A 13,325-nucleotide genomic window follows, 5' to 3' on the forward strand; every position below is an offset into this window, starting at 1 on the left:
CCATTTACAGGTAGAACATTTTGGTAAATAATCTTATGCACTAAGCATAGGTCAGAATGTAGATGGTATGGTTAGAAGCTATCCAGATCTAAAATTTCAAGCCTGGTGGGATAGGGAATTTTATTTCGAGCAGATGATTTGAGTACTCTTCTAGTAAAATATTTCTGGACGTTATATTGATCTGGTGCATGTCTAGTTCAAGTTCAAAAGAAGCTTTTTTTCCCTCCATTAACTTATATCTAGGATCCTCCAGGTATTTTAGAAGTATAGGAAAGGGGAGGCAATGACTGTAAAACTGTATGAACCCCTTGGATTAATTACAAGATCATTTCATCAATTTTGAGGTGCTCGGTCAGAATGTTTAGTAAATGTGATTTCTCTCTTCCCTGGTAATCGTTCTTAAGAGAGCAGAAAAGGGAGAAAGGAAAAGGGAGGAGAAGAAGAAAAGAGAAAGGAGGATGAGGAAATGGAGAAGAAGGAGGTGGTGATAACTGGGATAAAAAATGTGGACCCCCCCCCCCCCAGAAAAGAGAAATGATGCCTAATCATAACTTTTGGAACAACTTGCCTCCAGAAGTTGTGAATGCTCCCACACTGGAAGTTTTTAAGAAGATGTTGGCTAACCATTTGTCTGAAGTGGTGTAGGGTTTCCTGCCTAAGCAGGGGGTTGGACTAGAAGACCTCCAAGGTCCCTTCCAACTCCATTCTATTCTATAATTACAAAATCTCTGCTTGAGGCATATGAACCGACAACTGAAAAAAGATAGAAGATACTTATTGTAACTATAACTAGTTTGGACTTTCATAATTTTCACTCTCACTCATCATTTCACCAATCCCTTCTTTGGAATATAAATAGGGCAAATTGGTAGTGGAGAGAATTCCTTAGTGGAATGATGGAAGTTTCTTTGCCAGAAACAAAGAAGAGTTTGGTTCTTTGGAAGTTTTAATCTGGTTTCCTGCAGTGAATAAGGGATTAAATTTGGTGGCTTCGTTGCTTTTTCCCCCCCCAGCCCTATGATTTTGATCATCCCATTTCCAAAAAGGAAATTGTATAACTGAAAAGAAGATGGGTAAGGATAACGCAGGGGATGCATTGGCTCAGTGACTAAGATGCTGAGCTTGTTGATTGAAAGGTCGGCAGTTCAGCGGTTCGAATCCCTAGTGCCGTGTAATGGGGTGAGCTCCCGTTACTTGTCCCTGCTTCTGCCAACCTAGCAGTTCAAAAGCACATAAAAATGCAAGTAGAAAAATAGGGACCACCTTTGGTGGGACGGTAACAGCGTTCTGTGAGCCTTTGGCATTTAGTCATGCCGGCCACATGACCATGGAGACGTATTTGGACAGCGCTGGCTCTTCGGCTTTGAAACGGAGATGAGCACCACCCCCTAGAGTCAGGAATGACTAGCACATATATGCGAGGGGAATCTTTACTTTTACCTAAGGGTAACCAAAATAGTCAAGGGAACTATTCAAGGGAGAATGATTGCAGTTTTTGGACTTTGGTCAAAAGTGTGTACAATGTGTATGTGTGAATGGAGAATCTGGGGAAAAGGAGGCACAAGAGAATGTACAACTTTATGTCTGAGGCAGGAAAAGTAGTGGTAGAAAATAGTGAAGGTAGCAACCACCAATGATCTAAGATGTGAGGCACAAATGCCAGTTCTAATGAATTACTACAGTGAGTAACTATGGAGCCCCTAAGAAAACATTCTTCTCATGAGCCCTTAATACGTTGAAGGCCATATCAGTCCTGAATGTAGACTCATGATAATAAAACTGAGATGGAAAGTACAACTGGTATGCCAGGTTTATAGGAATATAAAATATTATTATGTCCTTATGTGTTCCCATAGAATTGACAATATAGAAGAAGGAGAAAAATATGAGCCTGTCCAGAATTTCTGTCTTGTGACTCCACTGAAAACCCCTGAAGGGTTTTACTTAGGTACTTTCCTTTAGTGAAGAATTGACTTAACGTACAAACTCCATCACTCTTTATATTTCTGTTCCTCTTAAAAAAAAACCAAAAAAAACACCTTTTTTATTCACTAGTGAGGGTTGAACAGTCCACTGGATGAATTGAGGATTTTTAAAATGAAGTTTATATGGAAATAAATTAAATTTGAGGGCCAGAGTTGAAATTGTGTTGAGAATTGTGGTTTATCATTAGGGATGGATGATCAGGCTATTTGCAGTTATCTTAGTTTCACTGGCATTCACTCGCTCACATTCCTCTATTAATATATCTGTGGCAAATGCCACTCTAAAGGACTTATTCTCACTGAGAAATACTGTATATAACAGATTAACAGAGTTGGAAGGGACCTTATAGGTCATCTAGTCCAACCCCCCATCTAAACCGGAGACCCTACACCATTTCTGACAAATGGCAGTCCAATCTTTTCTTGAAAGCTTCCAGTGATGAAGCTCCCACAACTTCTGAAGGTAACTTCTGTTCCATTGGTTGATTGTTCTCACTGTCAGAAAGTTCCTCCTTATTTCCAGGTTGAATCTCTCCTTGATCAGTTTCCATCCATTATTCCTTGTCTGGCCCTCAAGTGTTTTGGAAAATAGCTTGACCCCCTCTTCTTTGTGGCAGCTCCTCAAATACTGGAACACTGCTGTAACCTTATTTTGTAATATTATATAAGCAAGATAAAGGGATAGTGTTTCAATGTCTCTTCGGCCTTTCATGAGGGTATCCTTCTCTATTCCATTTTTCCTCTTTATGGCAGTTATCTTTCAAGGCTGCTGGAACTACCTTCTTCTGAATTTAGGATCTGCTCCTTGGCTCAACTTGGTCTTCTTAGGTCAAATGGCTGGAACAAGTGATGGAGTATTTTCCCCTTTAGAGTCCACAGGCCAGAAGGAGTCCCAGGTAACTTGGTAAGACATATCCCCTTATCACCACAATGGGTCTGCCCATGAAGAGTCAAAGCTGTGGTGAAGGTGAACAACTACCAGCAAAAGGCTATCCTAATTGTCACAGCGGTCAAACAAGAGATCTATTGTGTTGAACTTTCCCTAAAGTGAAGCTGACCAGCACAAAGAAGCTTCTGGAGAGCATTGCATTGACACAATAAAGAAGGACAGGAGATACTGTTTTAGAAACATGTGTCTAGTAAATTAATGCACTATGTTGTTTACGAACATTTTGGGCCATGTAAGATTGAAAAAAAAAATACTCATACTACACATTATTTCAGTATTGACTAGTTTCCTTCCAGATCTGGAATAAACAGAATATTATCCCTTCATAATTAGGGATTTCAGTGTTATAGAATTTATAATAATCTACAATTATTCTGATAATATAAGGCTGCCCAACTCAGACAGTGTGACTCTGGGCATTGTACAAATAATCAAATAAATCAAAAAAGGAGAAAAAAAAGAAATAAAACTATTTAACAACAAACAATATCTAAATACAAAATGTAAAATGGTGACCAAGCAAGCATGCGATAAAACAACCACAAGGTGGACTGCCAGTCAACTGGGCAAAAATGCTAGTTATAATTATGGACAGACAATTTTCAGACATTTTCCATAGTTCTATCAGGCTCCTTAACATTCTATAATGGTAGGAGAAGAGAAGAAGAAAAAATGAACGAAACGTTCCTGATTTCACATTAATCTTACCTTCGATGTATCCAAAATAGATTTATTTTCATAGGTTCTATTAATATTAGATTTATACTCATTGTACTGTTAATTCAGCAGTAAAGGATATATATACAGGACATCAAAATTTACCATTGCCCGGTCATTTGAAGCTGAAGCTAGAACATCCTCCTTAATAATATTAATCGGTAATATCATAAGAATGGAAATAGTCCTATGGCACATCCGGTAAATAAATTCCCTGAATTTATGGAATATAGGACTTCCCGCATGGAACTGACCATATAATCATTCCACCAGTTACTATCTGATACGTCAACTGTTAAAATTCAGCAGATCCATCATAAATGATATTAACCTTTGGCTACGAAGTATTTATTTTTCCTGCTTCTGTCCATACAATAAATTCATACTGCTTTTTAGAAATTTCTCTACATCTCTAGCCCAGGCAATCTGTACAAATCTGTTGGTACAATCTGTCATCTGCACCTCTATAACTGTCTGGTTTGGCTCTGCAACCCAACAAGACACACACAGACTTCAGAGGATAATTAGAACTGCAGAAAAAACAATTGCTACCAACCTGCCTTCCACTGAAGACCTGTATATTCCATGAGTCAAAAAGAGGGCTGTGAAAATATCTACAGACCCCTTGCATCCTGGACATCAACTGTTTCAACTCCTACCCTCAAAACGACACTACAGAGCACTGCACACCAGAACAACTAGACACAAGAACAGTTTTTTTCCCGAACGCTCTGCTAAACAAATAATTCCCTCAATACTGTCAAACTATTCACTAAGCCTGCACTGCTATTAATCTTCTCATTGTTCCTATCACCCATCTCCTTCCACTTATGACTGTATGACTGTAAGTTTGTTGCTTGTATCCTTACGATTTATGTTTATTATTATGTTTGTTATGTTATGTTTATTATATTTATATACCGCCCTTCTCCCAAAGGACTCGGGGCGGTGAATAGCCAGCAGATAAAATACAGAATATACAAAAATTAAAACAATATTAAAATCCGATTAAATTAATTTGGCCCACGGTTAAAACACCCCTATATTAAAACCCATAATTTAACAATTTAAAATTAAAACAATTTAAAAAGTTAGGTCAGGTCAGCCCGGCTTGATGAAACAAAAATGTCTTTAAGGCACGGCGGAAAGTGCGCAGATCTGGAATCTGCCGTATCTCCGGGGGCAACTCGTTCCAGCAGGTAGGTGCCCCCACAGAGAAGGCTCTCCCCCTGGGGGCCACCAGCCGACATTGTTTGGCCGACGGCACCCTGAGGAGCCCCTCTCTGTGGGCTCCTAGTCGGTGGGAGGCTACTGGCAGCAGAAGGCGGTCTCGTAAATACCCGGGTCCTAAGCCATGGAGCACTCTAAAGGTGGTAACCAATACCTTGAAGCGCACCCGGAAGACCACTGGGAGCCAGTGCAGCTCGCCCAGGAGAGGTGTTACATGGGAGCGCCAAGTCGCCCCCATCACCACCCACGCGGCCGCATTCTGGACCAGTTGGAGCCTCCGGGTGCTCCTCAAGGGGAGCCCCATGTAGGGAGCATTACAGTAGTCCAAGCGGGACATGATGAGGGCATGAGTGATCGTGTGTAAGGCATCCCGATCCAGAAAGGGATGCAACTGGTGGATCAGGCGAACCTGATAAAAAGCCCCCCTGGCCACAGCCATATATTATATTGATATTGTTTCCTGATTGCTTATTTGTACCCTATGACTATCATTAAGTGTTGTACCTTATGATTCTTGATGAACGTATCTTTTCTTTTATGTACACTGAGAGCGTATGCACCAAGACAAATTCCTTGTGTGTCCAATCACACTTGGCCAATAAAAATATCTGTTCTATTCTATTCTATTCTATTCTATTCTATTCTATTCTATTCTATTCTATTCTATTCTATTCTATTCTATTGCCATTGGCCTGAACATATCCTGCTCCTAAAGTCAATTCAGCACTCACATCCCTTGAAAGAGGAGTATTGAAGCAGGGAAACAGTCTTTGCTTTGCTAAAGTTTATTTTAAATGGTATTTGTTCATTTTAATCACCATCTTCATGCTTTTTGTTCCTACCTACTTGTCTATAAAGACCCAGAAGCAAGACTAGGAGACAACTGATACAATACATTCTTCCCTCACACTATTACTCCAATGAATATATAGAACAAAAGAGACTTTTTCTCACTGCTTTATCTTACGAGGAGGACAAATAGCCACTCTTGGCCTGCAATTTACAACAGTGCCAGAATGACCTGCTAACCCCAATTATACCTTTCCCTGACATAAGACCCTATCTTGCCCTCACTTCATTATTTAAATGGTTGCATCCCTCAGAATTTTTTTTTTAAAAAAGAAAATACTGAATCAGCTGTCACGGTGCTTTGGCATAAAAAATCATAGTGGTTTTGTCTTTATAGAAGAGATATATTTATGGGACATGTCCAGCTTGACTGTCATTAGTAAATTTTAGTGCAGTTAATGATTTGGGAGAGGTGCCGGTATTCTAGGAAGGAAGAAAATATGCCAATCAGAACCATCCAAATGTGCATTTATCTAAAGTAACTTAGGACTGTTTTCATACTTACGACTGTTGCAGCATGCCCGTGGTCCCATGATCAAAATCCGCATGCTTGACAAATGGTTCATATTTATGATGGTTGCAATGTCACAAGGTCACATGATCACATTTTTCAACCCACTGACTAGCGAAGTCGACGGGGAAGGCGGAGTCACTTCCGAACTAATTAAAATTTCCGCTACCGGTTTGCCTGAACTGGTCCGAATTAGCTGAATACCACCTCTGTTACCTACCCTGTTACTTGCTTAACAATTGCAATGATTCACTTAACGACTGTTTGTCAACAGGTCGTAAAATGGGGCAAAACTCACTTAACAACCATCTCGCTTAGCAACATAAATTTGGGGCTCAATTGTGGTCGTAAGTCAAGGACTTATCTTCAGCTCAAAAAAAAGAAAAAAGAAGAAGAAGACGACAGTGGCAGTTGAGGTACATACACTTTTTTAAAAAACAAATGACATAAAAAACAAGATACCTCGTGATACTTCTTCACCAGTTTTCCTGCCGTACAAGCGCATTTCCCGTTTGTTGTTCCACAACCACAGTTTCCTCCACAGCGCTGGACAAGGAGGCAGCGAGGGAAAAAGACGGCATTGCTTTGCTTCAGCTCCTCCCTAACGTTGACAGAGTAATTCCTCGGAGTGCAGCTGTAACGCTTTGCCTCATCGTTCAGCCTGTCTAAATCAACTGAAACAGGCAAAAGGGAATGAGGAGGGGAAAAAAAGAGAACAGACTTGTGAATAAAATGCCTGTTCCCCATAGAAGTCAATGAACCCATTCATCTCTGCCCTAAATTAATCTTTATTACAATTCAGGAATGGGGGCTTTGTCTGATGAAAGTATAAGGAAAAATATATATATTTAAAAGCAAAGAAAAATACATAGAAATTACAGAAATAGCAATAACATTAGCAATAGCATTTATGGTTATATACCACCCCATACCACTTTACAGAAATCTCTGGATGGTAAACATTATTTGTATATTGCCTCCAACAATGTCGGCTTGCATTTTATCGACTTCAGAAGGATGGAGTCAACCCTGAGCTGCATCAGGATCGAATTCCAGGCTGTGGGAAGAATTTGCCTGAAATCATCTTCTTTTAACGACTCCATAATCCTTTGCTGGGTGGAGTCTGGACAACTGAATGGAGCTGAGTATTTACTGGCAGGATGCCCTTCCTGTCACCAATGCGGAGTTTTGTTCAGCAGATAAATTCTCATCATGCCCAGAGAGAGAAATATCTGCCTCTACCTAGGATCGAACTCACTGACCTCCTGATTGTGAGGCGAGAGCTCCGCCTCTAGGCCACCGCACCACTAAATAATTTGCCTGAAATACTGCACTATAACCACTGTGCCACCAAAAATACAAAAATTTGCATGGGAAGGTTTGCAGAATAATAAAGATTAAAAGATCTTTATTAATCTTTAATAAAAGATTAAAAGGAAATAGAAACTACTGCATTGGAAGAAACATCTCACTTTATAGTGTCCTTATATATCAGCTTGGATTAAAATAATAAAAAGGTGTGTTGACAGCAATTTAATGTTTTTAACATTTTGAAAACTGCTTTGTTTCACTATTATTAATATAAAATTGTAAAATACCCGAGAGGGGTATCCAATTAAAAAAAACAAGCAACCATAATCAAAGCATTTAGAACCTTTATTTTAAGAAAACCCAAATCTCAGTTATGGCACTAACCCATATATAGAATTGTGGAGTCCGACAATCAAGCTCAGAGAACACTTAAGACTCCATAAGTGCTACATATGTTTTCTTCTTCTTGTACCATGCATAGAATTATACTTTATATAAGTGACTTTTAGCTGAAGTTGACGCTAACATCAAACTTCGTTTTCATATAATTTTAGACATACTTTCATGCTTCCATAGTTTAAGCTGCCATGCATTTAACAAAGAAGTTAAATGTGATTTCCACTGAAAAGCCTAAAATATCTTGATGACATAGTTAAAAGTTATCCTTTATATACACTATGTATGTTATAAGTATATAAGCTTTAATAATAAACAGATAAAAAGGGAAGTCAATATTTACAATTTGTTTCATCCTATCATCTTCCAGAATAGTTGCACTTTATTACTTTGTTATCAATTAGAATAAAACAGTCCAACTTGATTTTTACATTTTTAACAATCTCCCGAATACATGTCTTGTTTAGTAATCATCACTGGGTAACATATCAGAGGAAAAACATCTTCTGTCAATGATCTCTTAATGTATTATTTGCAGTTAAATTAATCTTGCTTTCTATTGATACTTAGATTGTGAGAACAATTGTTTTGTTTGAATTCTGCATTCATTTGATCATGCAGACTTTAACCTGGTCAGACTCCAAATCATATTTCAATAGTAACTTATACTGTATATGAAATGTTCTGCATTTTGTGTTACAAATATTTCAAATTTAACCAAGTATCTGAGCTTACAACCTTGTTTTTTTAATTCTGTCTCAACTATACCTCTCATTTGTTGATAATGAAGCCACAAAATTGCTTTTGATCATTCTAAAGAGAGTATCTTGAATGACTTCATTTTTGCTTTCTAAATAAGTGAATCTTGCAAATTATAATGGTTTTGTCAAATTCTTTACCATATTCATGTAATATATATATAATACTGAAGCCAGAGGAGATAAGTCCAGACTTTATCCTTTTGTTAATATGGTTTATAAAAGAGTAATGTGTGGTAAAAATGTAAAAGTGATTCTGAATTACATATTCAAAATTTGGAATTTATCATTAGATGAAGAACCATGGATTTACTAAGGATGGATGTAGGAAAAAGATTCTTAGACATAAAAAACAATACCTTATACCAGAGGTGGTATTCAGCAGGTTCTGACCAGTTCTGGAGAACTGGTAGCAGAAATTTTGAGTAGTTTGGAGAATTGGTAAATACCATCTCTGACTGGCCCCACCCCCATCTATTCTCTGCCTCCCGAGTCCCAGTTGATTGGGAGGAAGTGGGGATTTTATTTATTTATATTTATTTATTTATTTTTCATATTTGTATACCGCCCTACTCCCGAAGGACTCAGGGCGGTGAACAGTCATAAATAAATACAAAGACATATAAAAGTTAAAAACTATTAAAAAAAACAGATTAAATAATTTAGGCTCAAAAAATTAAAACCAAAACATCCAAATTTATCTAAAAGAGATCTAAAACCCGATTTAAAAGCCAATTAAAAGCCAATTTAAAAGGGAGAGTTAGGCCAGACCAGCTTGTTGGAATAGAAACATTTTCAGGGCACGGCGGAAGATGCGTAAGTCTTGGATCCTTCGTAACTCCGGGGGGAGCCCGTTCCAGATGGCAGGTGCCCCCACAGAGAAGGCTCTCCCCCTGGGGGCCGCCAGTCAACATTGTTTGGCCGACGGCACCCCGAGGAGCCCCTCTCTGTGTGAGCGAACTGGTCAGTGAGAGGCTATTGGTGGCAGGAGGCGGTCTCGTAAGTACCCTGGTCCTGAGCCATGGAGCGCTCTAAAGATAGTAACCAAAACCTTGAAGTGCACCCGGAAGACCACCGGGAGCCAGTGTAGCTCGCGCAGGAGGGGGGTCACATGAGAGCGCCACATTGCTCCCGTCACCACCCGCGCGGCCGCATTCTGGACCAGTTGGAGCCTCCGGGTGCTTCTCAAGGGGAGCCCCATGTAGAGAGCATTACAATAATCCAGGCGTGAGGTGACAAGGGCATGAGTGACCGTGCGTAATGAGTCCCGATCCAGAAAGGGACGCAATTGGCGAATCAGGCGAACCTGATAAAATGTCCTCCTGGCCACGGCCGTCATATGCTCTTCTAAAGACAGCCGTGAGTCCAGGAAGACGCCCAAGTTGCGAACCCCATCTGTGGGGGCCAACGGCTCGCCCCCAATAGTCAGAGATGGCGCCAACTGACTATATCGGGACGACGGAAACCACAGCCACTCGGTCTTGGATGGGTTGAGTCTGAGTTTGTTCCTCCCCATCCAGATCCGTACGGCCTCCAGGCATCGGGACATCACCTCGAGGGCATCATTGGGGTGGTCTGGGGTGGAGATGTACAGCTGGGTGTCATCAGCGTACTGATGGTACTTCACCCCAAAACCACGGATGATCTCACCCAGCGGCTTCACATAAATGTTGAATAGAAGGGGCGAGAGGACCGATCCTTGCGGCACCCCACATATAAGGGGCCTCGGGGTCGACCTCTGCCCCCCTGTCAACACAGACTGCGACCGGTCAGAGAGAAAGGAGGAGAACCACTGTAAAACAGTGCCCTCCATCCCCAACCCTTCCAACCAGTGCAGCATGATATCATGATCGATGGTATCAAAAGCCGCTGAGAGGTCTAATAGGATCAGGACAGAGGAGCAACCCCTGTCCCGAGCCCTTCAGAGTATCCTGCAGTATCCTTCCTCTGGAGTGGGGAGGGAATGGAGATTTTACAGTATCCTTTCCCTGCCACGCCCACTAAGCTATGCCACGTCCACCAAGCCACGTTCACAGAACTGGTAGTAAAAAATTTTGAATCCTACCACTGCCTTATACTTACAACTTGGGACTTATAACATAGGTTTAAGATTTATTTTTCTATTCTATGTAACAGAAAGACTGATAACTTTGTTCTTTTCTTCCTTCATTTCTTTCCTGTTTCATTTTGATATGTGTGTGTACTTTCAAAATCCTTTTTAAAGCATATTAAAGGAAAATAAAGAGGGGGTAAGTTTCACAGTTTGGTATGTTTGGTATGGAACTTAATCAACATTGCTTTTACTTTATAGGAATGATTCTAGACTTCTGTTTTCAAATACTCTATTCATGTCATACAGGAAACTTCTGGTAGAAATGATGGTGATAGCTAAGAAGGACTTTCAATGATCCAAAGATGAAATTACAATTTACGTACTAAAACAGCAGTTGTCAATAGCATCCAGTCATTTGTTGTGGGTTGTTTTTTTAGTGGATAATACTTCTGAGATTACAAACAAGATTCTGCATGAAATCTTGAAAGAGAATGCACTGACCAGACCAGTGATCTGATGCAGGATCTCAAATGATACTTTTTTTATATATGTAGGAATGGATGCCCAAGCTATAAGAATAATTAAATCCTGATATCAAATATATGAATGTTTAATAATTTATATGTCCCGTTTGCTATTTTCCCAAGAGTGCCATTATCTCTACAAAGATGTATCTATTCTTTGAGATTTAAGCATAAAATCAATGGGAGCTACCAGTGCACTCAAGCACTGAAAGGAAGGTCTGGTGTGTATAGCAAAGAGAAAAGAGAATAGAAAACTATTGATTATTCCTCTTAATGGGTGAAATTTGATGCTCTGTCATTCTTTAAATCTTCTGCCTTTCATGTCTGGCCATTCTGGCTAATTCTACTTATGAGGAAGAAAAGCTTTTCAATGAAAGATTAATGTTTCATTGTCACTAATTGTGGGCATATCTAACACCAACTCAGTTTTATGGGTGCTGGTAACGCATAAGTTGCAAAGCAATGCATAAGAACTACTGCTCTAAAATGATATCAATGAGAAAGAGAGAGGGGATTATCTCCTTAAAAAATTTAGAGGCAAATCAATGAAATCTGTTTTCAAAACAAATATTTAAAATAAGTCTCTTTAAGTATGTTGAAAAGCTACAGGAGTCACTGAAAACAAATGTAAATATTGGGTCAATAAGTTATTGGATAAACATCAACCCCACCAAGAGAGATTTTTATCTCTTGTTGGTAGTTCCTCAGACAGGGAATTGTTAGATTACAAGTCCCATAGATTCTACCTCAAAATGCTGGATAGGAATTATGGAAGTAAAATCCTAAAAGACTAGAAGGGACCAGCCTCAGGAAATATCTTATGGAAGATACATGGATGTTAACACACAGTCACACCCAGACACTCAGAACCAGGAGTGGGATTCTACTGGTTTGGACCGGTTCGGGCAAATCGGTAGCTCTGATGATCAGCTGGGAGCGAACCGGTTTGCTCCGATGATCAGGTCGGCCCACCCGCCTGTCCCTGCACTTTGCTTATCTTAATCTTTTCAGCTGGTTGGTGCGGCAGAGCGGATTGCCATGCCTCAGCTGTGTTACTCCCAAGTGGTAACATGGAAGGTTAGCATTTGTAAAACTGAGCACGCACGCAAAGCACGTGTGTGCACACAAAGCACGTGATCACCGAACCGGCTGTTAAACCGGCAGCATCCCACCACTGCCCAAAGCCTTATGACCTTGCAAGAAGATGTCTATTATTCCTATGAGATTTTGGAATCTTGCAAGAGTTTGTTTGTTTTTTTTAAAAAAAACCATGAATGGACCATCACATGAACATGTACAATGGTGTCTATAGGGAAGAAAAGATTCAGATCCAGACAGAATCACCACATATTCTATTTGAAAAATGAAGTTATGGTATCAGTGAATTTGAGGACAAGAGTAGGGTTGAGGGATGAAATCCAAATTCCTGAAATTCAATCCCCCATCCAAAATTTTGTGACCTGAGCCAAACTAAATTCTGATTTTCCAGCCTACACTGGACAGACAGGACCAAATTGCTGGGCAAGCTTGTCTTAAAGCTAATCTTCCTAGCTGTTAAATTCATTTCTTCACATTTTTTTTAAAGTTTAAGAAGGGGAAGGGATAAAGGGAATATAGTTCTTCATTCAGTGATGGGGCTCATTAATAAGAACAATGAGTCTACTTACAGAAAGGAAGTACAAGGGCTGACATTGTGTTGTACAAAAAATAATCTTACACTTAACACCAAAAAAACTAAAGAATTTATAATTGACTTCAGGAGGAAGAGAGATGTACATTGACCATTGTACATAAATGGTGAGGAGGTAGAGAGGGTTGGTAGTTTTAAATTTCTGGGCATTTATATCTTGGAGGACCTCTCATGGACTATGAATGCTAACATGCTTGTGAAGAAGACACAGAAGAGGCTGTACTTCCTGAGAATGCTCAGGAAGATAAATCTATCTCAGCATCTACTTCTGTCCTACTATCGCAGCACCATTGAGAGTGTCCTGACATACGGCATTCTTGCATGGTATGGTAGCAGCTCTGTAGCAGACAAA

The 13,325-nt window shown here is 39.8% G+C and overlaps 1 protein-coding gene across 3 annotated transcripts in view; it reads right to left on the bottom strand.

The window, feature by feature from the left end:
• Positions 1-13,325, bottom strand: part of PDGFD (platelet derived growth factor D) — a 206,531-nt gene that overhangs the window by 24,315 nt on the left and 168,891 nt on the right. For all 3 annotated transcript variants that reach the window (XM_087894634.1, XM_087894633.1, XM_034409244.3), the window contains one exon: positions 6,704-6,915. In XM_087894634.1, coding sequence (XP_087750760.1) covers positions 6,704-6,915 — 212 coding nt within the window. The remainder of the gene's footprint in view (positions 1-6,703; positions 6,916-13,325) is intronic.

This window comes from Pantherophis guttatus, chromosome 5 (genome assembly GCF_059756535.1).
Source record: "Pantherophis guttatus breed Tessera chromosome 5, ASM5975653v1, whole genome shotgun sequence".
In the NCBI taxonomy this organism is placed as follows: domain Eukaryota; kingdom Metazoa; phylum Chordata; class Lepidosauria; order Squamata; family Colubridae; genus Pantherophis; species Pantherophis guttatus.